Below are 26,233 nucleotides of genomic sequence, written 5' to 3'. Positions count from 1 at the left end.
ACTTATACTGGAACCTGGGCTTGTTCCTGCCCAGACTCAAGACTCTACACTTGCCCTTGTTCTATTTCATTCAATTTTTCCCCGCCCAACTCTCCAGGCTGTCCAGGTCTCTGATGGCAGCACAGCTTCCAGTGTCAGCCACTCCTCCCAGCTTGGTGTCAGCAGCAAACTTGCTGATAGTGCACTCTAGTCCCTCATCCAAGTCATTGATGAATATATTGAACAGTACTGGACCCAGCACCGACGCCTGAGGCACTGCACTAGATCCAGGCCTCAACTGGACTCTGCCCCATTGACCACGACTCTCTGGCTTCTTCCCTTCAGCCAGTTCGCAGTCACCTCACTACCCGGTCATCCAGACCGCACTCCCTCAGTTCAGCTGTGAGGATGCTGTGGGAGACTGTGTCAAATGCTTTACTGAAGTCAAGGTAGATCACGTCCACCGCTCTGCCATCATCTATCCACCTCGCTATATCTTCATAAAAGTCAATGAGGTTGGTCAAGCACGACTTCCCCTTGGTGAAGCCATGTTGACTGCCCCTAATGACCCTCTTATCCCTGATATGCCTTGAGATGGCACCAAGGATAAGTCGTTCCATTACTTTCCCAGGGATGGAGGTGAGGCTGACCGGTCTATAGTTACCCAGGTCCTCCTTCTTGCCCTTTTTGAAGACTGGAGTGACATTTGCTTTCCTCCAGTCCTCAGGCACCTCTCCCGTCCCCCAAGACTTGGCAAAGATGATGGAGAGCGGTCCAGCAATGACATCAGCCAGCTCCCTCAGCACCCGCGGGTGCATCCCATCTGGACCCACTCCTCCCAGCTTGGTGTCAGCAGCAAACTTGCTGATAGTGCACTCTAGTCCCTCATCCAAATAACTGATTAATATATTGAATAATACAGGCCCCAGTACTGCCCCCTGAGGCACTGCACTAGATACAGGCCTCAACTGGACTCTGCCCCATTGACCACGACTCTCTCCCCCAGCGCTGGGGGATCGAGACTCCCTGCACTGCACACAGCAGCGTGACAGCAACAAGCACCTGGGAATTGTGGTGGCGACTGTCATTAAGCGCACAGAACATAATGCCACACTAAGAGGTGTGACTCGTTCCTAATGGGACACGAAGAGTCACAGTGCTGGAGATTAATACACATGCACTGCAAAGTGCTAAATATCAGAGAGGTGCTGAGGTGACACCACAGCAGAGACGATCCCATTCAGATCTTCGCTTGCACACACAAACAGTAAAAGCCAAGGACAGAGCAAGGTCTCTGGTTTTGTTTTGCTTGCTCGCTTTTGGATTGCTGCGCATTCCACAAATAAGCAACTCCAGAGAAAAACACATAGAAGCACGATCATCCCCGCACACATGTGTTTATCTCCTCGGCGTTTCTCCTACCTGGAGGTAAGGGCGCAGATGACCTTGCTCCACTGCTCCACCACTGCGGGGTGATGTCGCCAGTTGGCCACCATCTCTTTGGCAGTTTTCCAGTACGGTGGTGTTGGAAAGCACCGCGTGCAAGCCAGTAACCACACCTCAAACAGCACGCCAATTAGTTTTTCAGCCAGATTCTCAGCAATGCCACCTTATAATGGAAACAAAGCATGCCTTCGGTGAGTGTTTTATCTAAATAACTTCCAGTATCTCCACAAACAGTATCTAGTTTAAGTGTGTGAAGATATATAAGTCCACTTTTTTCATAACTTTTCATTTGAATGATTCCTGATTGCTTCCTACAACCAATTAGCCTTTTTACAAGACCAAACATAATACATAAAGCCCAGCCACATAAGTGTGCCGCTAAGGGATACTGAAAATTCACTGATCTTTGGCAACCTTCCATTGCACTCTATCCATCTATGGATGTATTTTTTTTCAATAGGTATAAACTGACACCATTATTTTCCAGCAGAAGGCCAAACAGTGAGACACATAGGGGTTTCGGTGAAACAAATAAGGAACAACACTGTCCGAAACGGTTCACCTGTTCCTGTACCGTCACTGTTCTGCAGAAATACAGTTTGGAAAACTCAGCTCCAAATCGTTCCACCTTTTGGGACAATGCTCTATTTCAGAGCACTGCAGCAGAATCAGGAGTGAGCTCTCGTGCTCTGGTGGCCATTAAGAGCTTTTAACCAGCTTCCCTCCCGTTCCCCTCGCGGCTCAACATCACGCAGAGCCAAAGTCTTTCCAGTAATTGAACCAAATGGAAGTTGAACACGAACCTTGCACAGTTGGAGCTGCCAGAAGAGTGTCATTGATCTGGAGAAGAAATAACAACAAAACTTCCCAGGTTTCTCTTGCCATAGTCGTTGATTCGCGAGCCAGTTTCTGGACAGCTTTCAAAACCTGCAAGCACAATCTAATCTGACTAGATCCTGGGTCTGGCCTGCAAGGGAAGACAACAAAACTTGAGTCTCTGAAAAAGAACTATAAAGTGATGAGTACAATAATCTGAACTTTGAGCAATTACCAGAGGAAACATCAATATTATTGAACAAGAGCCAAGAACATGAGCTAATATGCTTCTGTGCACGCTCACTCTGTCTCTAAGCATCCCAACCCTGCCTTAGTGAGGACAAGAAGTCCCGTAACACTCTTCTCTACATGACACAGAACACACTGCCACAGAGCAAGCACAGGCCATTATCCCAGCGGAACATATCTTAGACCAAACAATGAGAACATAGATGAGACATCATTAATTGCTACATACGTAATTCAGAAGGAAAGTGGCAAAATTGGGAGAAAATATTGACAGCAAACTAATTTAAACTCTTCCTAGTTCTCTTCTTGCTTCCAAATGTAGAACCAACTCTTACCCAAAATTCCTTAGATTTAGAAAAAACAAACAAAACACCACAACCCAGAAAAGTGTCATAAAATAGGAAAACCAGACTAAAGGAAGACGATAAGTAGGGAAGGGAACAAGTTGATATTATCAGGATTTTCCGTGTATTAACAAGCAGTTCCACGCTCACTGCTGAGCCACTCAACAGGAGGTGCTGCAGAAGCAGCACAACGCATCATGTTCTCCTCCCATCAGCCAGTTTGGATGGGGCAGAACCACTACAAAATAGTAACAGGAAATGTTCTGGACAGGATCTGAGGACACCGGGCAGCAAAGCTGAGGAAGCCCAGGATGAAAGGGTGAAAGAGGACATTGCATAGTAGAGCACACAACATATGCAAGCCGTATGTCAACTTGTACACTGTTTCCGCATCCCTCCTACCACTTACTGAAGGAATGCCAAAAAATAAAAACTACCTTCCACGGGACTACTAAGTAGTTACCAGGTTCCTACCGAACACTTTCAATGTGGTATAACCCACACGTCATGTTGCACAGGAAGCATCTCAGGAACATGCGGATCCACTAGACAGAGAGCTGCTTTTTGTAGAGATCACTTATTGAGAGACACGCTTTAAAAATACTAACAACTCTTATCTTGCTAGAATAAATGTCATGTTACAGTACTGGGAACAAGATTGCAAAGAGACAAGATAATATCTAATGCAAAATTGCAGCCTCCTAGTTACAATTCAAGAGGTCAGCACCCGGCCCTGGCTATAGCGCTGTTCTTTCCCTGAGCCACAACACAGCGGATATTTTAATCAAAAGATATTCTTAATCCTGTCAGGTTTAAAGTCTCAAAGCCTGTTTCAAGGCTTGTTTCCCTAATACTTTAGGGAACCCATAAAAAGGGGGCTGACATGCAGGAGCACCACGTGCAAGGTGACTAACAGGACGTTGCTGAGCTCATCCTGTAACAGCAACTCCAAAGTCCCCGTCCATCCTCTTGTCCACAGAGTCAACTGAGCGGCACACGATGGCTGCAGCATTTTGCAGACTCATGTTGCGATTTCTACAAACCTGGCCTTTTGCTTCCCACGCTCGTTTGCAACAAGAATTGTTCTCATGATTTCACATGAGATTGGACAGTCACACGTTCCATGGTCTCAAGCAATTCCAGACATTGAGTTGCACAGAAGACCCCAGTATGTACCTCAGTCTCCTGGGGAGGGGAGGCAGGGGCAGAGAGTTCTCATATTTTCTCTCTGGGCTTCCAACAAGGGTTTGCAGCACTGAAACTTTATCTGACAGCAGTAACTACTGCTACCACTTGGGTAATCTGCAAAGCTTCCTGAATACTGTAGGGTTGCTAGAGACAGAAAGCCTGGGGGTTGCCTGTGGGCTGCTCCAATACATTGACAAGTGTTCATTTCATCGGGGCAGACAGGACGTGAGTGCTGGAGGGAAGGATGGAAGCATCCCCTGCCAGCCCGGCACACAGAGGAACGGCAACTCGCCTCACTCAGCTTCCACTGCTCTTAGTTTTCAGCACCGGACTATTTCAAGGACTGTGCATGTAAACATTTGATTCAGCTGAGCACTCCGACTGGAATGATCTATACACACCTGCTTTGAATTTGGTGTATACGTGTTCCTGAGATGCTATTTCAGTTGAACTGCTCCACTCCACACCTCCACGATACGTCCTCCTCAGGGTCTGAAAGCCTCACCACAACTCTGGGCCACCACTGAGTAGCCAAACCAACAGCTGCCTCATTTCCAGGAAACCAGGATGAGGAAGGAAGCTCTTTTAATCACAGCGCTCCATGGGACACGGGCTTATAAAAAAGGCTTAGTATTTACAACACAAGAACTGAAGGTTTCTCCAGGAGAAGGTTCAATGCAGGTTGCGGCAAGAGCTGCTGGGCAAGCGTTCGACTGGAGCCCAGCAGCACCAGCAACCTGCATCAACCGGGTAAGACCAGAAATTATCCTCCTCTTCCCCTGCACAGACACATAAGAACATGACCCTTTGCTTCCACTCAAGCAAGGTGTGCACAGCTCAGCTCTGCGCTGAGTTTCCATCACAGAATGCCTTCCTGTTGCTGGAGTGAATTCTGAACGCAGCTCCCTGGAGGACAAACCTTGAACTTTAAGTTCTTTTTCTTGACAACAGAGGAGAGATTTGAACAGCAAGTGTTGACAGCAGCAGCCATTAAATTACAGTGTTTCAGATACATCTCTGAGGCTTTTGAAAGAAAAACAATAGACTCGTTATACTGGTGGGGAGGGGGGGACAGAAATGTTTAAAATGATGATTTTCGAGGCCTCCCAGTCTCTGGATGTTAATTATTTCGTTCACCAGCCATCAGGTGCAGTCTCCCACCCTGCATCGAGCATCAATGAACAATGAAGCTGGGAGACAAAGGTGGAACGGCAGGTCGTGCCAACAGCGCGCAGGAACCGGGACGGCTGGGGCAGGCGAGGGAGCAGAGCAACAACTGTTCAATGCACTAGTGAAGAATTCAGCCTCTACTGTGCCAAGGGAACACAGGCTGCCTGACTAGAACAGAAGTCTCTGTTCTGCGTGTAGTAAAGCTTAGAGACAACCTCCTACAGAAGCCTAACCCAGAAGCGTGCTTTCCTCACATTTGTGCCATTGGCCCAACCATCCTTTAATGGGAATTAAAATGCCTTTTTCACTACAAGTTACGAGCAAGGACAATTACGGTTAGGTGGTAGATGTTGAAGTAATCAATTAATACCAATGAACTCCCCGTCTGAATTTGTATTAGTTTCTATTCAAAACCATTTATTCACAAAGCCGTCAGGTAACGTTAAGTGATCCAAGTACAGCAGAGCACTTTGAGGGTCACTTGCCTCGATACATGACAAATACTGATAAAAGCAAATGATCTGGTACTTATATACTAAGCATTGCTTTGAAGTGATTGCAGGTAGCTAATATTTAAGTGCTGTTTGACAGGGCACCATTAAATAATCTCCTCTGACACATGTGTTCAACAGCAGCAGGTAAACTTGTCATGAATGATAAACAAAGGATGATGTTTGAGCACTCTGACAATATAACTTTGTCCAAGACTGTGAAACATGAACAAGATCATCCAAGGATGTCTTGTGCAACACCAGGCTGTCAGACAGCAAGCACTCCTCCAAATTCCCAGCAAAAGACAGGATCATCGCGCCCATTTAACAGGCAGCGAGATGCAGGACAAAGCAGCCACTTCCTGCAAGACCCTCCAGCACATGAGAAATGTGGTCGAGTCTTGAGTAAACAAAGCACAACGCTGCCATGATGTGCTCTTAATTCTCTCAGTTCTACACAACACCAAGCACGTGGTCACGCTGTGATGCTATTTAACCTTCCCCTCTGCCCACCAGTCCAAGAGAGACAGTTCTTGAAGTTCTTAGAACAGTAACTGTTCAAGTCTAGGAATGATCTTTAATTCTTATTATCTAAAGACAGCAGCAACAACTCAGTTTGCTACTGGAAATTACAAAACCAGGTTTGGAGTGGCACCAATGTTGGAACAATAGTGGTCGTGTTTTAATCAAGAGCCCCCATGGCTCAGCAGGCCCCTCTGACAGGTCACCTGTTGCCTACGGCTTCAAACAACTGAGCCTCCCGAGCACCCCAGTCCTGACACTCACCTTGGTACAAAGAGGTTTTGGAGATGTTTGAGAATGCTTTGAACGTAAAGGTTTGGTTCCTTAATCACTGGTAAAGGAATGGAGTCCTTAGGTAACACAAGAGCCATAATCCAATCTGTGTACACATCGACACAGTATTTCACAGTATCGCCATCCAGAGGGAGGGTCAGTCCATAGCAAACCACCTCCATAGTCCATTTTACCTGATCGAACACAAAGCAGGAGTCATTCAAAACAAATATGAGCAAGTAAGCAGTGGTCAGAGCACAGCGGCTCCAACTCAACGAAATAACAGGAGTTACATGGTACAGGCTGTTCTATTTAACATGTACTACAAGAAAACACCACGTTATTCATTTGTATGTCATGACATCATGAAGATTATGAATAAATGGCAGAACACTCTAAATCCTGAATCTCTTTTGTCCAACCTGTACAGAGAACTCTTTAGAACACACAAGAGCCGTAATGGGGTAATGGAAGATCTTCAAATTCTAGTAAATACTTGTATTATACAAAGCATTTTTTAAAAAATCACATACTGTTGCTTCAATAACAGAGGTAATTAGGAAGGTTTTCTGTGTTAAGTGCTAAATTGCCTTTTTTTTTCCTTTAGCCTGAACTTCCTGGTACAGCAGCTCAAATAAACACCTACGAGGTGGTGAAGTACACTGTTCTATGAGCTAGCTGTTAATAGAAGCCTTATGTAGATTATTAACATAAAAATATAGCACACTTCACAAAACTTGGACTATTAAAGGGAGAAAAATAAAGGAGACTACAGAAAATCTCTGTCACTCTAGCATGAGGGAAACTATGACCTCTAAGGAAATGCACTTACTTCTTTGTCTGTTTTCAATAAACTCTCACTTCCAACGGATGATGCAATTAAAGCTTGTCCAAGAGGACGCACCACTGCGTTCGCCACTTCTCTCCCCACATTCTCAGGATAGCTGTGAAGCACACTGGTGTTACCCTGATCATTCTGAATGACGAGATGCAAGGACCTCCACTCCGAGTACATAGTGCCTCTATGCTACAGTCCAAACAACACCTGGGGCAAGGAAGAACAAAATGAAAGACACATAATTAGTAGAAATGTCCATCACAAGTCTGAGGCTGCATCTGTGTCATATATTTGAAGACCTAGAAAACAGCCCAACAGCTGGTTGGTTTTTGTTTTGGTTTGGTTGTTTTGAGACACTTCAACTTGAGCAGTGACTCCACCTCACACTTCTGCTTTGCATCACATTGTAGGAAAGACGCTCTTCCTTACATGACATCTTCGGCTAAAAAGATGAACAAAATCCTTATAGAACTGTTCTATTTGAAACCGCAATGCACCCCACTCCTCCCAGTCTGATGCCAGTGCCAGCAGAGGTGCAGGGCCTGCAGCAGGACCCGGCTCGGCAGGAGCAGCACAAAGCAATTCCAGCCACTCCAGCCAGCGCCTCCGCTGCCTTGGGGCCCAACGTCAGTGCCTCTGTGCAAACACACATAGCACGGGGAATAAAGCAGAGGAGCTGGAGATGTGCGCACACCTGCGGGGCTCTGACCATCCTGGCATGGTGGAGACACGGTGGGATGGCTCCAGTGCCTGGAGGGTCGGAATGGAAGGATTCCGGCTCTTTAGGAAGGACAGGCAGGGGAGACAAGCAGGGGGTGTCACCCTCTATGACCAGCACAGAGCTCCCCATGGGGATGGGTGAGGAGCCTTCCAGTACCCAAAGGGGACCTACAGGAAAGCTGGAGAGGGACTTTTTACAAGGGTGTGTAGCAATAGGACAAAGGGTAAGGGCTTTAAACTGAAAGAGGGGAGGTTTAGGTCAGACATTAGGAAGAAGTTCTTCCCCGTGAGCTGTGAGCCGTGGCACAGACTGCCCAGAGCAGCTCTGGATCCCCAGCCCTGAGTGTCCAGGGCTGGGCTGGATGGGCTCTGAGCAACCTGGGCTGCTGGAAGGTGTCCCTGCACATGGAGGACGGTGGAACTAGATGAGCTTTAAGGTCCTTTCCAAACCAAACCATTTGGTGATTCTAGGATATAAGCAATGGCTCCAATTCACACCTTGTTCCCTTTTTCAGCTCACTAGTAGGTAAAAATACAAACCAAGAAACTGTCAGGAAAATCTTAGTTATCTCAGAAGACAAGAAGTCAGGCTCTTTCTACATCCATACAGTATGTCTCCTACAGCATGCACTGCTCAAACAGGGAGGCGAAAAATCTGAGTGACTGCTGAAGAGCGCACTGTACCTGAAGTGACTCCAGGACCGGCTGAGCCTTGGTGCATCACTAACTTCAACCCGGTATCACTTCGGAGTTTCACTATAACGTTGTACACAGGCACCAATCTACAGCCTTAGGATATGCACACCCTAATGCATTTGAAACCCTTGTAAAGTCAACACACACACATCACTCCCCAATCTTGATTTGCCCCAAAGATTCAGGATAGAAAAGCCAGAGAGTTTCTCGGGCAGCTCTCTCAGAACTAAGCAGGGGAAAGAGTTCTCCTTTCATCAGCACTCCCAGCACTGCTGCAGTTGTGCGTTTTCCCTGTTTACAGACTGAGCCGGCTCAGGGAGCCAAGCGGACAGTGAACTGACCAGATTTTTGCAGTGGTGGTTTTTTGCTTGTTCATTTTGTAGTTGGTTTGGGGGGTTTTGTTTGTTTGGGGTTTTGTTTGGGTTTTTTTCTGGTGGTGGTGGTGATGGTTCTGCTTGGTTGGGGGTTTTGGCGTGTGTTTTTGTTTTGTTGGTTGGGGTTTTTTTGGCATTTTTGTGAAAGCACAACCAAAAAAGGTAGATTAGAAGCAACAAAAGTTAAGCCGTGCTTCACAGTCAATCTCAGACAGCCCTCGCCCAGCAGCACGCAGAGATGCCCTTCTGCACAGAGACCAGCAGCACGTGCTACCCCATCGGCCCACGCACAACAGCGGCCTGTGGGGCAGAGCCGAGGCCGGGGAATGGCAGGGCCAGGAGCCATGGGCAGCGCAGAGCCCAGCAGGGGACAGATGGACAGCCAGCCTCAGACAGACAGCCTCGGGCATCCAGCCTTGCCAGCAGCACTGGGCAACTGATCTGCCCTGCGTGGCCAGTTTGGACTTCTGCATCAAACCACTTGGAAAGCCAGCACAAATCACAGAATCCCAGAATGTCAGGGGTTGGAAGGGCCCTGGAAAGCTCATCCAGTGCAATCCCCCCATGGAGCAGGAACACCCAGATGAGGTTACACAGGAAGGTGTCCAGGCGGGTTGGAATGTCTGCACAGAAGGAGACTCCACAACTCCCCTGAGCAGCCTGGGCCAGGCTCTGCCACCCTCACCAGGAAGAAGTTGCTTCTCATATTCAAGTGGAACCTCCTGTGTTCCAGTTTGCACCCATTGCCCCTTGTCCTGTCACTGGTTGTCACCGAGAAGAGCCTGGCTCCATCCTCCTGACGCTCCCCCTTTCCATCTTGATCCCCAGGAATGAGTCCCCCCTCAGTCTCCTCTTGTCCAGCTCCAGAGCCCCAGCTCCCTCAGCCTTTCCTCACATGGGAGATGCTCCACTCCCTCCAGCATCTTGGTGGCTGCGCTGGACTCTCTCCAGCAGTTCCCTGTCCTGCTGGAACTGAGGGGCCACATCTGGACACAATATTCCAGGTGTGGTCTCCCCAGGGCAGAGCAGAGGGGCAGGAGACAAAGGTTTGTCTGCTGAGATGGCTTTGAGCTGGATCAAGATCTGATCTCCCACAGGTGAGATGAACATCTGCACCAACACAAAGGAGCAGGTTGGTACCCACTCTGGCAGCAGCGGGTTGGTACCCACTCACCGCCACATTGCAACCGCTGTCTCAGCAGTGGCACCGCAGCAGCCTCAGCCGGCAGCACCGTCTCCCTCTTTCCTCCTCTCCTGCCACCGCCGTCTGTTAGTCTGTTATCAGCTCTCTGAGCCAGCTGACCACGTGAACAATGGAACAAGGAAAACCGGGTCGGCACTGGGGAAAAGCGAGGAGTGTTCAACAGCCGCAGCTTAGATCAGCTCAAGCTGATCTAACGGCTCCCCGACGACCCTTTGCCAGCTACACTTAGCTGGCACATTTGGGAAGCCAGTTAGTTATACAGGGAATGTTTTGAATGCCCCCTTTAGATATTCCTTGGCCCAAAACCAAACAAGAAGCCAGGCCTGGAAATACACTTTCTTACAGGTCTGCCTATTTAGCTGACTCTGCAAGTGTTTATTTACACTCAAAACCAATGTAAAAAGCCTGAGGATTCCCTTCAAGGGAGGAGGGAAGGTGAGGCAGCAAGGTCTTGCTTTTCCAAACTACATCCTTCCTGGTTTGAGGCAGCAATCACGTGTGCTGATCTGAGAGCCAATTAATCTGAGCACCACAGCCTGCGGGAAGCATGTCCCCTCCACCCTCCAGGCCTTCGGTGTCCTCTGGGGACCGTGCAGCGGAACGTGAGTGCCACTGCAGGCAAAACCTCCGGCTTCGAGGAAAACAACGGTGTCTTGGCACACTGAGAAGTCACAATGCTACCAAAAAAAACACACAGGCCAACAAAATGAACATGCCCCACTACCCTTGGTGATGGCTTCCGTCACTGCTTAACTTTATTACCTGGTTTTCCCTATTGCTGTCTTTGATATCCCACAGCCACGGGGCCTCTTTATCCTCCCCTTTCAGTCCCACCTGAATGTTGCCTTAGTCTCCAGCTCGTGTTGAGTGGAAGGAGGAGGGAGAGAAGTGAAATATCACCCACTTGGCAAGGCCTCCCCTTCCTCCCGCAGGCCCCAGCGCTGGCTGTACCCAGAGCAGCGTGTCCCTTCCCCTGCCCCTGCCATTGCTGCTCACCACGAGGAAAGGGCAAAGGCACTCTCCATCCCTCCCATTTGACACTCGGTTCATTACAGCAGCGCAGAACACCATTTGAGGAGCGCCAGTTTAAAGAAACTGATTATAACTGATAAAGCAGCGTGTACTTTCCATTGCTGCACTCCAGCCCGGCAGGAACAGCTCCGGGCTGCTGGCTGCAGCACAGCGACTGCAGCTGCCCCGCCACACACACGCTTCCAGAAGCACTGAAGTGCTGCACAGCACGCGCAGACTGGAGGCAGTGCCTGTGCACGAGCTTCCTCGTTGACAAGACAAAAGCCACCAGAGAGGACAGGGATGCCCAAGTTCTGCTGCGTTTTGGACAACCCTCATTGTGCGAGGGCAAGGCAATGGGAAGACGCAGCCACCTGCCCGGCCGCAGCTCCCTGACGAGCTGAAGCAGAGATGCAAAGCTCTTTTGGGTGACTCTTCCACACTTGTGAGGGGAGCAGCATCCCCAAAGGTACCGGACAGATAGAACAAGCCATGTTTAAGAGAGCTTTAGCAGCAAGGAGGGGGAACCACAGCCTCTGGTGCCACATACACCCAGCCTGCTGCCTGACCTTCCTACATAAATTTAACGGTCTTAATTTAATGTATCTTATCAATATTCAAGGTTTCCTTTGGTCTTGCCACAACAGAAATCTTCTGTTAATCTTACCAATAGACAAGGAATACTGACACGAGTAATTGCTTCAGATGTAAACCCCCTTTGAGGTGGGATTTCCCACGGTATTGATTTATTCACCCCCTACATTTAGCAGTAAGAAGGTTTTATTTGCAAGGACTATGAGTTACTTTTCATTTAAGACTCTGCTTCAGCTGCCATTTGAATTGGAAATTGCTGCCATCTGTTAGGACGGGGTAGAGTTAAACTCATCTACTATGCAGCTTCTTATAACTGGATATAAGCTAAAAAGGGATGGTACCTCTCTCCACACAACTGTGTCTTACCACGTTCGGTTTCCACAGATCCAACACACTGACAGTTCTGTAACTTGCTTTAGACAAAAAGGCACCTAATGCTTCACAGAAGCAGAACTCCCTCCCTCAGAAGATGCTGTATTTATCACAATACTTAAACAGCAACAGCAAACTGGAGGAAAAAAGATGCGACTGTCACACCACTCAAACAGCATACCCTGATTTTTACTTCTCTTTTTGCAATGCTTCTGCATTTCAGCTTCAAAAAAGCACTCTCGCTGTTCCAAATAACATCTCCCAAGTTTCGTGCAGCTCAATATTCTTATTTCACATAAACATATGTCTTATTGAGGTTCAAATCACTAAGGACTCTCAAAATGACAGGCAGCCTAATCAAGAGGAGGGGTGGGAAAGGAATTAACAAACCCCTGAAGTTCACCAAGCAGTTTGACACACTCTCCGGTTTGGAAAGGGGTGGTGTTTGTGTTCCTGGAGGCTGCACTAAATAAAACATCCCCAGATTCTCACACATAGCTCTGGAAATAAATGGATAACATTGACACTGATAGGACAACCAAGAGATGTGAAGTTAAAATATTTAACATCTACTATGAAACTGAATATAATTCCAATATTCCTTAGGGTGGTAAATAATTTGGGTTTCAATATATTCCCTCCAGATCCATTTCAGCTTAGAAACTTTAGTCGCGATCACCATTTAAACCACTGAAAATGGATGTTTCAGCATTTCAGACTAAAGAGCCTCAGCTCATGAACACTGTCCATAAAACTCCAAAAATAAAGATATTTAAGTTCTATTTCCAGTCCCTGAAGACTTAATACGAAGAGCTGCAGCCAAAATATTTAAACTCCTGGATCCATAAAGTTAGACAGTGAGAATTACCCAACTAAATAACAGACGCACATTCTGCAGCTACTTTGAAGGAATACGCAGGAGCTCAGAGGCTGAAGCAGAGTGAGGTTCTGGGCCGTGTGGTCAGGGAACCAGCCCTGGGGCACGAGGCAGCTCTGCAGAAAGCGTGTGCTGAGCGAGGGGCTGCCGGGAGCAAACAGGAGCCAACAGGAGCCTTTAGCCCTTCATGCTTAGCAGCCTCATATGCAAAATGAAATGTTTACCTACAATGCAAAAGCACTTCAAGCACAAAAACAAGCTGTCCCAAAAATGGATGCTGCTTGGGTTTTACCAGAGGCAAAAAAGCAGAGCAGAGGCAATTGTTGTTAATATTTCAGTGAAATATAGTAGATGCAAAGACCAGCAGCAGAGAGATGCCCAAGGAAGGCTGAAGACCTAAGACAGCCCAAACCAGAGAAGCATCAGCATAAAAGGTCGACACAAAAAAATTCTGGGATATTAGTCATGCTTCGTATTTCACAGAAAACAGGTAACTCCTCTCTCTAACACAACCCCTCCTACACCAAGAGTACCGACCTCTGCTCTCTAGAGGCCATGGTTTACTGCCAGAAAGCCATCTTACCACAACCAGCCTTCCCTGGATCACGTACCAAAGAGGTTTTGAGCAATTTTTCCAGCCAGCTGCGGCCTAACGGCATCCTGAGCATAAAAAACTGACCCAGCTTTACACCGGTGCCCCTCCGCCTTCCAAGTTCATGCTGGAGAGCGACTTCGGTCTTGCCAAGACTAGCACAGCACCTCCTGTATTAAGCCCACCGGGGCTGAGGCAGAGACCCCTCCCAGCAGCTCCCATCCCACAGGCAGGCTCTGCCGCGGGCACACACCGTGTGGAGAGGACAACGGGCAGAGCAGATGGCAGGTGAAAAATAAACAGAGCAAGAGTCAAACAGAAGACCCATCTGAGAGAAATATCAGCAGAAAGTTGCTGTTTTGTTAAGTCAGTATTTTGTTAAGGAAAAAGCAAAGATGCATGTCAGGTTTACTATTAAATGAAAAGAAACAAAAAAAGGCTACATTCAAGGCAGGAAGAGATAAGAGATCAGGAACAGAGAAAATAGGAACTCGTGTCATCCTTTCCCAGGCCATTCAGCCATAGTGCCGAGGAGAGAGAAGAATCACAGGTCCACTTGCACAGGGAAGATGAAGTTGTCTGACTTTTCCACCTAACTGCAGCAGAAGATACCACATGAATCTGACACGGAGAAGACTGGGCCTCAAATGGAAGGTGCCAATTAAGCCCCAGGGCTCGGGTCTCACCCTCCCCAGCACCGAGAGACCCCACTGCCATGCTGGTCCCAACAGCCGCACTGGGCACCGGCCTCCCCAGAGCAGGAGGCAGGACACCAGCCACAGAGAAGGCAGCTGCCTAAAAACCACATACTGTAATATCTAAAGATTAACAGAGCCATAAGAAAGGAAAAAATATCCGTCAGTTCTGCGCGGTTTGGCTATTACTCTGCTCTCAGACATCAGTACTACTTTGCTTCTCAATATCCTTCGCATCTTTAAAAGGGGTTCAAAAATTACCTTCCAGGCAGGTCATCTGAGAATGTAAAGAGTTTTCACACCCCCCACCAGTGCCAAGAAACACGTGATGAACTCCACCACAAAACTGTGCACTTCCCTGACCCAGACTGAGAAGATTTTTTACTCAAGAGTTTATTTTACATTTACACATCTACCTCAGTGCAGCTCCTTGTGCAACTCTACAAACTGCACCAGCAGGCAGGGATCTCCTGGAGCCGATGGAGCTCTTAACCGGGGCAATGAGCCCCACTGCGCTTGTCCTGCTGTTCTGCACCTTCCAAAAGAAACCTGAGCTACTGCCCGCAGGCCCTGGAGATCCAATGAGATGAAAAACAAGCAGAGGAAAGCAGAATCATGGCAAAGCCCAGGAGGCCTGCAGCCACGAACACAAGGCACCACCACGTTATTTGTAAAGAAGTCTGCAGGGAAACAGCGACAACAACTTCAGCCTCCCTGAGGAGAAGCACAGAGGGGAAGGGCTCACAGACCGGGATGACACTTCACGCTCGTTTCGGGGACCCGAAACGCGGCTCAAAACCGGCCCCCGGGGCCGGGGCCAGAGCACAGGCCGACAAGGACCGCAGGGCCGCGGGCCGGTGCGAGGGGGCTCCCCAGGGCCGCTCCCGCCCGCCCTGCAGCGGCTCCGCGGCACCGGCCGGGCCCCGGCAGCTGCCCGAGGCGACCGCGGGAGCCGCCGGGGTAAGCGCGGCCCCGCCCGGTGCAGCCCGGCCCGCAGGCCCGGCCCCGGGCGCCGCGCTCACCGCGGCAGAGTCCCGGGCGGCGCCCGCCACCACAGGCCCCGCCGGCGGCAGGAGCAGGCCGAGCGCGGGCAGCGCCGCGGCGGGAAGGCCCGGGCCGCCTTACCTGCGCCGAAGGGCCCGGCGGGCATGTCGGGGCAGGGCCGGCCGCTCCGCCCTCAGGCCACCAGCTCCATGGTGCCCGCGGCGGCCGAGGCGACACAGGGGAGACGCCGCTCCGCTCAGCGCCGCTCCCCGCCGCCACTTCCGGCAGCACCACAAAGCGCACGGCGAGCGGCCAGGCCCGGCGCGCTCTGCGCATGCGCGCGACCGCGCTGTAGCCCAACTCCTCCCCAAGGCCGCGGCCGCTCCGCCGGCTGCGCCGAATAAGTCGCGGAAAAAGGCTGCGCGCGTGCGCGGGTGCACTACAGCCCCGCCTGTCGCCGACGCCGTGCGCTTCCGCTTAAAGGGGCCGCGCACAGCCCGCCCTCCCCGCACAGCCCGCCCTCCCCGCACAGCCCCTCCCCGCGGTTCTCGCTTCGCCTTCTCCCGTTTCTCCCCTGGCGCTGCGCCCCTCGGCTCCGGGCAGGCCCGCAGCGCTCCCGGCACCCCGCAGCGCTCCCGGCACCCCGCAGCGGGCCCGGGGCAGCAGCCGCGCACAGCAGAGCCGCTGTCGACCCCCGTCCGGTTTGAGCCCTCGGGCAGCGCCGGGCTCTGTGCCCCTCCCGCCATCCCCACTGCCGGGGGCTCCGGGAGGCCGAGAGGTCTCTGGGGTGCGCGGGGGTCCCGTCTGCCCTGCACCCGTCCCTGGGCACCGCTGACACCCGCGGCAGCCTTGGCCAGAGCCGGGGGGAAACAACATCAGCGTTTTCTGTGGGCCGTGTCTCCCTCCTCTCGTTTGCTGCCCCTTGCAAAGCTCTGCAGGCCTTGGGAGTGCCGAGCGCGGCGGTGCGAGCTGCCTGTGCTGAAACACAGTGGGTACGAACGGCAGCACGGGGCCCTGCGGGGAGCAGCGGCAGTGCCCCAACAGGCCGGCATCACCTGCACCCCACAGAGTCCCAGGATGTCAGGAGTTGAAGGGCCCTGGAAAGCTCATCCAGTGCAATCCCCCCATGGAGCAGGAACACCCAGATGAGGTTACACAGGAAGGTGTCCAGGCGGGTTGGAATGTCTGCACAGAAGGAGACTCCACAACCCCCCTGGGCAGCCTGGGCCAGGCTCTGCCACCCTCACCAGGAAGAAGTTTCTTCTCATATTGAAGTGGAACCTCCTGTGTTCCAGTTTGTACCCATTGCCCCTTGTCCTGTCACTGGTTGTCATCCAGAAGAGCCTGGCTCCATCCTCCTGACACTCCCCCTTTCCATATTGATCCCCATGAATGAGTCCCCCCTCAGTCTCCTCTTGTCCAGCTCCAGAGCCCCAGCTCCCTCAGCCTTTCCTCACACGGGAGATGCTCCGCTCCCTTCAGCATCTTGCTGGCTGCGCTGGACTCTCTCCAGCAGTTCCCTGTCCTGCTGGAACTGAGGGGCCACAACTGGACACAATATTCCAGGTGTGGTCTCCCCAGGGCAGAGCAGAGGGGCAGGAGAACCTCTCTGACCTACTGACCACCCCCTTCTAACCCACCCCAGGTACCATTGGCTTCCTGGCCACAAGGGCCCAGTGCTGGCTCATGGTCACCCTGCTGTCCCCAGGACCCCCAGGTCCCTTTCCCCTACACTGCTCTCTAATAGGTCATTCCCCAACTTACACTGGAACCTGGGGTTGTTCCTGCCCAGATACAAGACTCTACACTTGCCCCCAGCCCGGCATCGTCTGGCGCTGGGTCGTGGCTGAGGGTACGCGGGCGCAGGGCCCCGGCAGCCCTGGGCCGGCAGGGCAGCACAGCTCCTGCGGCACTGGCAGGAGCCCTGTGCGGCTGTGTGTCCCCGTGGGGTCACACTGCCGCCACCTCGCCTGCAGCATTTCCTGACCTCCGCAAAGCGCTTCGCTGCGTGCGCTGCTGGGGAGGTCAGCCCAGGTCACGGATCCCTCACCCGCTGTTTGACGGGGCCGGCTCTGCAGGCCCCTTCTGTAGCGTTCACATGGGCTGCTCCTTGTTCAGTGCAGCAGGAAAGGGTCAGCCCAAACAAACAGCAGCCTGCAAAGACGCTTTTAACCCTTTCTATTGCCACCCATTGAAGAAACACCAGGTATGACAATGGAAACTGTACCCTGATCTGCAGGGACACCTCTGTCCTGTGTGTCCCGTGCACAGGAGGCTGGTGACAGCACGGGGCCAGAGTTTTACAGTAAAGGTTTGCTTAGCGCTTTTACTGTAAATCTGTTCTGTTTGTTCTGCCCTCGAAGCAGGAGGGCAGCCCTTGCAGGACACAACTCTTCATAGTACCATGAATCTCTGGTGCCTAATAAAAACAATAAATGCTCTGGAGAGGTGTTAGTGAGGCTGCTGGGATGGTGTGTGCAGCAGGGACTGAGAAGGCTGAGCGGAAAGGGAGTTGAGTGCACAAGCAGAGGCTCAGAGAACCAACAGCCACCCATGCAGAACCATGATGCAACTAAACCCGTGCAAACCTGGCTCACGGATCCGCTGCCGCGCAAACTGTCTGCTGGCTGAGCCCGTCGTCCTCTCAGCCCTTTGCCTGCTATATCAGAGGTGCAAACGCTCCTTCCAGTCTTTATGTCAACCTCGACAGCGGCAAAGGAAAGGTACTCAAGAGTTCATCTGCAGCAGCCCATGGTGAGCCACCTGTGTTTTTCCTCTCCTCTCACTAGTGTGGTTATCAAAACCACCCAGGATGGCCTCAGGGCTGCCCGCTCCTGCCTGTGAGCTGCCCCCCCAGCTCTGTGCAGTTTGCCCTGCTTGGATTCTCAGCATCTTATCACAGGGTTCGTGCATCTTACCACTGTCACATTACCTTTATTTATGCATAAAAAAGTTAAGATCGCCGTCGCATTTTTCCCTGTCCATGCAGGGTTCCCTCTCCCAAGCCACAGCGCGACTGCTCCTGAAGCACGCTGAACGTCTCCATCCCCGGTGCCAGCACTGGTCCTGACTGGAGACTGGTGGGCATGGAGGGGCTGGGGACCCATGCAAGCGCTGCCCCACAGGGCACAGGGCACACAGCCCTGCCCCACAACAGGCTTCGCCACCAAATGGCACTGGAGAAGCCCGTGGGCAGCTCCCACCTGGCACCTGGCAATGATGACAACAGCCTGTCCTTTGTCTTGAAGTGAAGCAGCGTGTTTTCATTAAAGACCCTTTTGCATAACTGCAGAAATGATAGTCGCTTACTTTGAGGAACACGCTATAAAAGCCCTTAAGATGACGATTCCAGTGAACGTGTCCCCTGTGCCCTGTGCTGTGCCCTGCCTGCAGGTCCATGCAACTGCACAACTCAGGGTTCCCACTTGCAAAGCAGGAGAAGAGCAGCTGCTGGTGCACATTCAAGGATGTCTTTGGAAGCAGAGGAACATCACGCCTGGGCTGTGCACTCTGCAATCCGAGGGAACTGCCAGAGGAAACGGCACGGCTGTTGGCAGCGCTTCAGCTCAGCTCCTTACAGGTGCAGCACCGTGCACAACCCTCTGGTCCCCACAGGAAACTGTACACGCCAAACTTGGCCTTACACTCGTTCTGCTCCATGGTCAGGCTGCCATTTGGCAGGACCTACACCAGCTGGGGAACGGGCTGTCAGTGACCTCACCAAATCCAGCCAAAAAGCGCAGAAGCCAGGGCAGGGGAGACTGGGAAGGGACAGAGAGGTGTCTGGGCTGAAGGGGACCCTGAGGAAAGGGGAGAACAGGGGTGTCCCTCAGCCCCGGTTTGTCCTCTGTGTTTCATGAGATGCGAATCCGGAATTAGATGTTGACAGCCATGGGCCAAAAATCCAATTCAGTGCAGTTCCCTGAGTTGAGGCTGCTTTGCCCATGGCAGGGAAGAGCTCTGAACAGGAATAGCGGGCAAACCCCAGCCAGGACCCACTGTCTTTGGTGTGGCAGTTCCTTGTCTTTCTTCCCGGTTGCAGAGGATGCTGCTTCGCTTCACAGCATCACAGGAGAGTGAGGTGAGAAGGGGCCTGTGGAGATGACCCCTCCAAGCCGGGCCAGGAAGGGCGGGGGCCACAGGCCTGTCCAAAGGGGCCTCCAGACGGGCCTCACACGGGGCGCTGGGCAGCAGCAGGGCAGCGTCACGGCAACCAGTGATGTGACAATGCGGCAACGCCGTGATGCCACAATGGCGAGTGCTCTATAAAGCCGCTCGCCGGGAGAGCGGCCGTGGCATCTGCTGCCGGGTGCCTCTGGAGCGACAGGAGCCAGCGCAGGACGCAGCTCTAGGAGAGCTCTTGGAAGGAGCCGTGGAGCAGAGTCTGACTGCTGGAGTCCCAAAGGCAGACGGGTTGCTGAGTGCAGGAGCTGTGCAGCGCAGTCTCACCGCTGCTGTCCCAAAGGCAGACGAGTTGCTGAGTGCAGGAGCTGTGCAGCGCAGTCTCACCGCTGCTGTCCCAAAGGCAGACGAGTTGCTGAGTGCAGGCGCTGTGCAGCGCAGTCTCACCGCTGCTGTCCCGAAGGCAGACGCGGTGCTGAGTGCAGGAGCTGTGCAGCGCAGTCTCACCGCTGCTGTCCCAAAGGCAGACGCGGTGCTGAGTGCAGGAGCTGTGCAGCGCAGTCTCACCGCTGCTGTCCCAAAGGCAGACGGGTTGCTGAGTGCAGGAGCTGTGCAGCGCAGTCTCACCGCTGCTGTCCCAAAGGCAGACGCGGTGCTGAGTGCAGGAGCTGTGCAGCGCAGTCTCACCGCTGCTGTCCCAAAGGCAGACGCGGTGCTGAGTGCAGGAGCTGTGCAGCGCAGTCTCACCGCTGCTGTCCCAAAGGCAGACGCGGTGCTGAGTGCAGGAGCTGTGCAGCGCAGTCTCACCGCTGCTGTCCCAAAGGCAGACGCGGTGCTCAGGGCACTGTCAAACAGGCAGAGGTGAGCAGCGGGCGATGGAGAGGGCTCAGCCGCGGAGCCTGGGACACGGCGGGGCTGCTCGGGGGCATTGGGACGGGCCCTTTCCTGCAGCCGCTGGGCAGGAGGCTCATTGAGCTGTGCCTGAGGGTCTCTGTCTTCCTAGCTCGGACACAGAAGGCAACACCTGGGAGAAGCAGCTACTGGCCCAATGGACCCTAAGCTGCTGGGCCTCACCCTCGGTGTCAAGATCCCCGTGACACCCGGCTCCAAGCCTGTGTTCAGCAGGGGAAAGCTGGGGGAAAAGGTAAAGGCAGAAGAAAGGGGTAGGAGGGCTCTCCTCTTTTATGGGGTCCCCGTCATCCCGAGAAGTCCTCGTGGCCACCTGCTCTACAGCGGGAGCTGCAGCCCTTCAGTCGGCCGGGGCTGGGGACTCGAGGGAAGCTCCTGGCTCCCCGGTGCCCGGAGCAAGGAGAACGTGCCCAGAGCAGCGGCATTCCGCAGCATTTCAGCTCAGCTCCTTGCAGGTGCAGCACTGGGTGCAGCCCCTGGCCCCGCAGTAAACAGCCCCCTGTGCACCCACAGCACCAGCAGATCGGCACAGGCAGAGCGCCTGGGCTCAGGCTTTCTTCTGCGCTGGAGAGTCTCTCAAGTAGAGAGATCTTTCCTGTGGTGGGAAGTAAGCCAGGAATTAGTCTGGGCCTCGCAGGTTTGGAAATGCCGGCCTGTGTGCGTGAGGAGCTGGGAGGTGCGTTCGTCCCTGCGGCTCCTTCCTGCCCCGTTCACACTCGGGAACATCTCTCACAGCTTCACCGGCCCTCGGGCTCGTTTGACCTTGGGGATCCCCTGGGCCGCCGCATGAGCAACGAGTACAACAGCCTGCATGACCCGCATCTGCAGGCCTACCACCAACGCAAGGACAACCTGGAGAGGCTGAAGAGACAGGGTTTCATCACCAGCGATGGCAACGTAGGTTTGGATGCGATGGGGCTGATCAAAAGGGTTCCCTCCCGGGGGGGTTCCCGAGCGCAGAGGAGGGTGTGCAGAGGAGCAGCTCCCCTCCCGCCGGCCCGGCTGTTTTGGGAAGGCAGTCTGCGCAGCCGGCTTCACCGCGCTTGGGGGATTTCTGCCCCCGGCTCCCCACAGGTGGTTTGCTCGCTGAAGGAGTTCAACCAGTACAGGCAGTACCAGACCATGCTCAAGCTCGAGGCCGAGAAATCGTTCAGCCAAGAGCAGGTCAGCAAAGCGTGGTGTTCACAGACACGCAGCGTCCCGAGGGAAGCCCTTCCCTTCTGCCCTCGTCGCGGGGCTGGAGCAGAGCCCTGTCCTGGGCCCGCGGGACGCCCCAGCACGCAGGGCCGGGAGCGCTTGTCCAGCCCACAGCCAGACACAACCTGCTGTCACCTTGCAGGAGGAGCTTCGGGAACACCTGCCCAAGTTAGAGCATGCTCCCAAACTGCGGGGGAAGATCAACACTTCTTGTCTGGGACAGCGGCTGCTGCTGCCTCAGAAACCATCTTGTCTGGGACAGCGGCTGCTGCTGCCTCAGAAACCATCGTGCCCACCTCCACCCAAAGGAGAAAAGAACTCCATGAAATGGGGGCGACGCTTGAGGGTCGATGCAGCTTTGGGCAAGGGCCAAAGCCCCTCCCAACCTGAGCTGGGACACGAAGGTGCAGCCGGTGCGCTCACAGCTGCAGAGCCTCCGGAGGACTCGCTTCTACGCCGTCGGCAGCAAATTGAACAAGTGGCCGAAGAGCTCATAGCGCCCGTGCTGGAGAGCTGGGAGAAGCACTTACCACCTGAGCAAGCTGAAACAGCAGCTCCTGACAAAGCACCTTCACGGGCTTCGCTTGACCTTCTGGCCAGAGAAGTCATCGACTGCGTTTGCTGCACCTTGGAAGCCTTTGTGACTTGTCAGTGTGAACGAGGCGACCTCTGCCAGTATTCTGGAATCCTGGAGCTTCTCAGGAAAGAGCTCTACAAGAACAGCCGCAGCCATCGCAGGAGTCCTGCCGAAGGACAGGCATGGATGAAGGCCAAGGATTCCCCGGGTCAGCTGAAGAGCAGAGCCTGGAGCCCGGGAAAGGAGAAAAGTCGCCCGCCTGCCGAGATGGAGAGGAGAGCTGTCCTGCTGAGGATGCGCTGCCCTGCACGGGCCCGCAGTTCTCCAGCCTGCGGCCAGCCGGTGGGAGCCGAGCCCCAGCAGCCGCGTCAGCAGCGAGGCCGTTAGCTGGGAGGCTTGCGGGCCATGTCCTGGGCAGGGCTGCGGCAAGAGACGCGTAGAGCCCTGGGCAGCTCCGCCAAGTACAGCCCCGTGCTTCCAATAAAGAGTTTGTTGCCAAGTGCTGCCTTGTGGCTGCCTTCTTCGCTGAGGGAGCTGCTCCTGCACCCCATGGGCGGTGGATGGCAGACCTTGCCACACTGAGGGGTTTCCTGAGGTGGGAAATGCCAAGAGAGGCCGCCCGGAGCCGGCAGCTCTGGCCAGAGGCGCCGAGGAACCTGAGCCTGGCTGGAGACATGCTGACCGCCGCTCTCCCCCACCTGACGGGGAAAGACAAACAAGTTCTTAATCTAAAAGCACTGTCATCTCCAAACCAAGAGTACCTACTATGTCCAGATATGGCAGTTGGAGGGATTTCCAACAGCTTTCTATTTACACCTAAGGAACGCTGGAATTTCCTGCCTAGAGCCACATCACTCTTTGCCATTGATGTGGGTGAAACATTTGTCACTGAGAAAGTAAAACAAGCTTCCAGAAATCATAGAACCTTTCCAAGCGGCTCAGGTACTCTCAAGGGCTTCCTGCCTGGTTAGTTCTCTCCCCTCTCTTGGATCCATTGGATCCAAGACTTGCCAAAGTTCTCCTTTGGGTACGACAGACTCTGCTCAGGCTGGGAATGATTTCTGTGAAGCTCTCGCACAAAGCACACGGAGGCGGCTCTGCTGGGTGGCAGCAGGCAGCCAGCCCTGCCCGCGGGCTCCCTTCACCCTTCTGTGCTGCAAATGACGAGCAGGCACAACTCAGCCTTGTGCGCTGGGCTCCTGAGCTCCAGCCATGCCCACCCCTGCCCAGAGAAAGCTCGAACGCTCACAGCAGCTCCTGCTCACGACGCGCTCTCTCCATCGCCTGTTGCTGCTCCACCCTGTCCCCCTGGGCTGAGTCTTCCTTCAGCTGCAGCTCCGTGTTCCTTTGACGCAGACGCGAGGCTTCTTGCTCCGTTATTTCCAGGTGCTGCTGTAGCTCTTCCCTGCTTTTTCCATGTGCACGCACGTAGATCAGTACAGTGCCAATAGCAAGACCACATTTAGACCTGTGTCAGAAGTTGCTTCAAGGAGCAGATCCTCAAGAAACCCACGAGAGGCAGGTGGCTCTTGAGTAGGTTCAGATCTGTGCCCAGGCCGTGGTTGACAATGTCATTCTTTTCAAAGAGCAGTTCTGTATTGATGATGTTACAGGAAAAGGGAACACAGAACAAAACCTCAGTATTTAATCACTGCAGCAACACATGGTTCACCCACATCTTGCATATTTTTTGGTTGTGAAAGGACAGGGAGTAGAGCTATAGGTAGGAGAATATACAGTGAGGGTCAGAAAGGGTGAACAAGATGTTAAATAGCTTCCCTAACAGGAACAGTATGTGTGGAAGCCTTCATGATAGAAAAGAGATGGCTGAGAGGGAGCTGGAAATACCCTGGACCTTTGGAATAGAGAGCACTCTGGACCAGGAATAAGAGAGTACTAACTGACCAGAACAAATAAATGCTGGAAATTAGAAGGAAAAGAACCATACACAGTCATGAATGATCTTTCGATGAGGTGCAGCGGGAAAAGAAACTCAGTGAGCGGGGGGAAGCGAATCTGCCCCCTGGGCAAGGGAGAAACAGCAGAGAGGTCGCTCAGCAACTGCTGCCCACAAGCAGCAGCCCCGGCATTGCCCAGCTCCCTCAACACTGACTTTGTGGTCCGACTCAGAGGCAGCAAAAGCGCTTCCTGGCATTAACTAAGATCTCTCTGGGATGGCCAACTCAGCTGCTTCTCCTGGCTTTAAGCCTTCCATTGCCATCCACAGGTTCGGTTCTCCCCTCCTCTCAACTCTGATGATGCCCACAGTGAACGTCTTGCCTCCCCGCCGTGCTGTCTGATCACTGCATCATCACCTTTCTCTGCCACTGTCCTGAGCCCTCACCTACTCAATATAGTCTTGCTTGTATTTTCGTTCTTGCGGCAGCTGCGTCTGCAGGAGGGACACCTGAAAGAGGCAAAAGGCTGAGCTCAGCCAAGCCCACGCTGTCAGGACCAGCCGTAGCTCCACGGTACCGGCCGGCAGGGAAGACACGTCCCCTAACTCCAGCGCCAACAAACACTTTGTCCCTCTCAATGGGCAGCAACAGGTTCCCAGAGTCACCCTGAACTGAGCTCAGGTTACCGACAGTGCCAGTTTCTCTCTGGCAAGCCGCGCACATGGACAGCACCAGGCATTACGGTGTGTTCAAGAGAGAGGTTCCTACAGGATTTAGTAACCCAACTCTTTGTTTCAAAAGAGAGAGCTGGGCTACTGCCACCTTAGTTGCACACGCTTTTTCCTCAGCAGGAGAACTACTGGTTACACGAGGCAGCGAAGAACTGTTCTGTTATGATCGAGTTTCCAAACTCAACAGCTGGCACACGAAAAGGGACCAAACTCTCCCTTTCCTGGCTCTGGAGCATTTCACAAATGAGCAGAGCATCATTTGCTGAACAAAGCCCATGGGGAACGTTGGGGCAAAAGGCACTCGAAGCAGAATATGGAGGAGAAAGGGCAAGAGAGAGTCCAGTGTGTGTGGATGGGGACACTGGGGCAAGAGGGGGGTACCCCAGTGAATGTGCATTTGTGAAGGCAACGGGTGCCAGAAGGGAGAGAAAACAGACAGTGAGTGTCCACAGGGGGAGGGAGAGAGGGCAGGACACCAGCAGAGGACTCCAAAGTGCTGTCTGGGAAACGTGTGGTGTTCCAGAGCACCGGGAGGCTTTGCAGAGGCAGGGAAAGCCTGTTTTACCAGCTCCAGGGTCCTCCTGAGCTCAGCGTTGTATTGCTTCAGCTGCGTCTTCTCCAGTTCCAGCCTCGCAACTGCTCCCTGCAGACGCTCCAGCCGCTGCGACAGGCGTCTCTTCTCTGAGAGCCAGGAGAGCCGCTCCCCTTCTGCAGCAGCCTGCTGGGGGTTCAGAGAGGAGATGGTGGAGCTGCTGCCACACGCAGGTTACAAGGGCCAGAATGAACAAGCCGGGCAGAGTGAGCGGGCTCAGGACCGGACAGGGCCAAGTCCCTTCTTCTCCCCCTGGGCCACAGCCCAAAACAGCCCCAAACTCTCTTCCCAGGGCCCCCCTCCAGATCACCTGGGAGAAATCCACACTCTTGCCTTCCTGCTTTTGGGGCTGTGGCACAAGTACATCCAGAATGGCAATGAAGCCTTTAACCGGATCATGCAACGGTACCAATTCGGTTCGTTTTAATACAGCGGAAAAGCTGTTCCTAGAAATCTCCATCTCTGAAAGCATCCTCTAAGCACCATCGGTGTCGCTGCTGTTCAGCCATCGGTATAAAACTTCCCATGTGTCTGTATGGGAACCATCTTTAGAATCCTTGAGAGACATTTCAGTTGGCTGATGGTCCCTCAAGTGCCCACCTGATGATGATGAAACCGGTCCGTGTCCCTCTCCGAAACCATATTCTGCAGGACGGCTACTTCTCCCCTCAGAGTCCCAGTGGCCATTTCACTCCTGGTGAGGGCAAGAGTCAGTTCTCTGCTTTCCGTCTGCTTCAAAAGAGCAGCCACATGCTCCAGTTCTTCCCCCTTC

The 26,233-nt window shown here is 53.0% G+C and overlaps 1 protein-coding gene across 6 annotated transcripts in view; it reads right to left on the bottom strand.

Annotated features, from left to right (window-relative positions):
- Positions 1-15,733, bottom strand: part of RALGAPB (Ral GTPase activating protein non-catalytic subunit beta) — a 72,377-nt gene extending 56,644 nt beyond the window's left edge. For all 6 annotated transcript variants that reach the window (XR_014185404.1, XM_082065413.1, XM_082065414.1 and 3 more), the window contains exons 1-5: positions 15,577-15,733; positions 7,311-7,523; positions 6,470-6,672; positions 2,229-2,392; positions 1,402-1,588 (exon numbers count right to left, since the gene is read on the bottom strand). Coding sequence is in view for 5 of the 6 variants with exons in the window: in XM_082065413.1 (XP_081921539.1) it covers positions 1,402-1,588; positions 2,229-2,392; positions 6,470-6,672; positions 7,311-7,493 (737 nt within the window). In the remaining variant the exon portion in view is untranslated. The remainder of the gene's footprint in view (positions 1-1,401; positions 1,589-2,228; positions 2,393-6,469; positions 6,673-7,310; positions 7,524-15,576) is intronic.
- Positions 15,734-26,233: the final 10,500 nt, after the last annotated feature.

Source organism: Streptopelia decaocto (assembly GCF_964273445.1).
Source record: "Streptopelia decaocto genome assembly, chromosome: 14".
NCBI classification, from domain to species: Eukaryota; Metazoa; Chordata; class Aves; order Columbiformes; family Columbidae; genus Streptopelia; species Streptopelia decaocto.
Note: the sequence above shows the minus strand (reverse complement) of the source record. Positions and strands in the feature narration are given on the sequence as shown.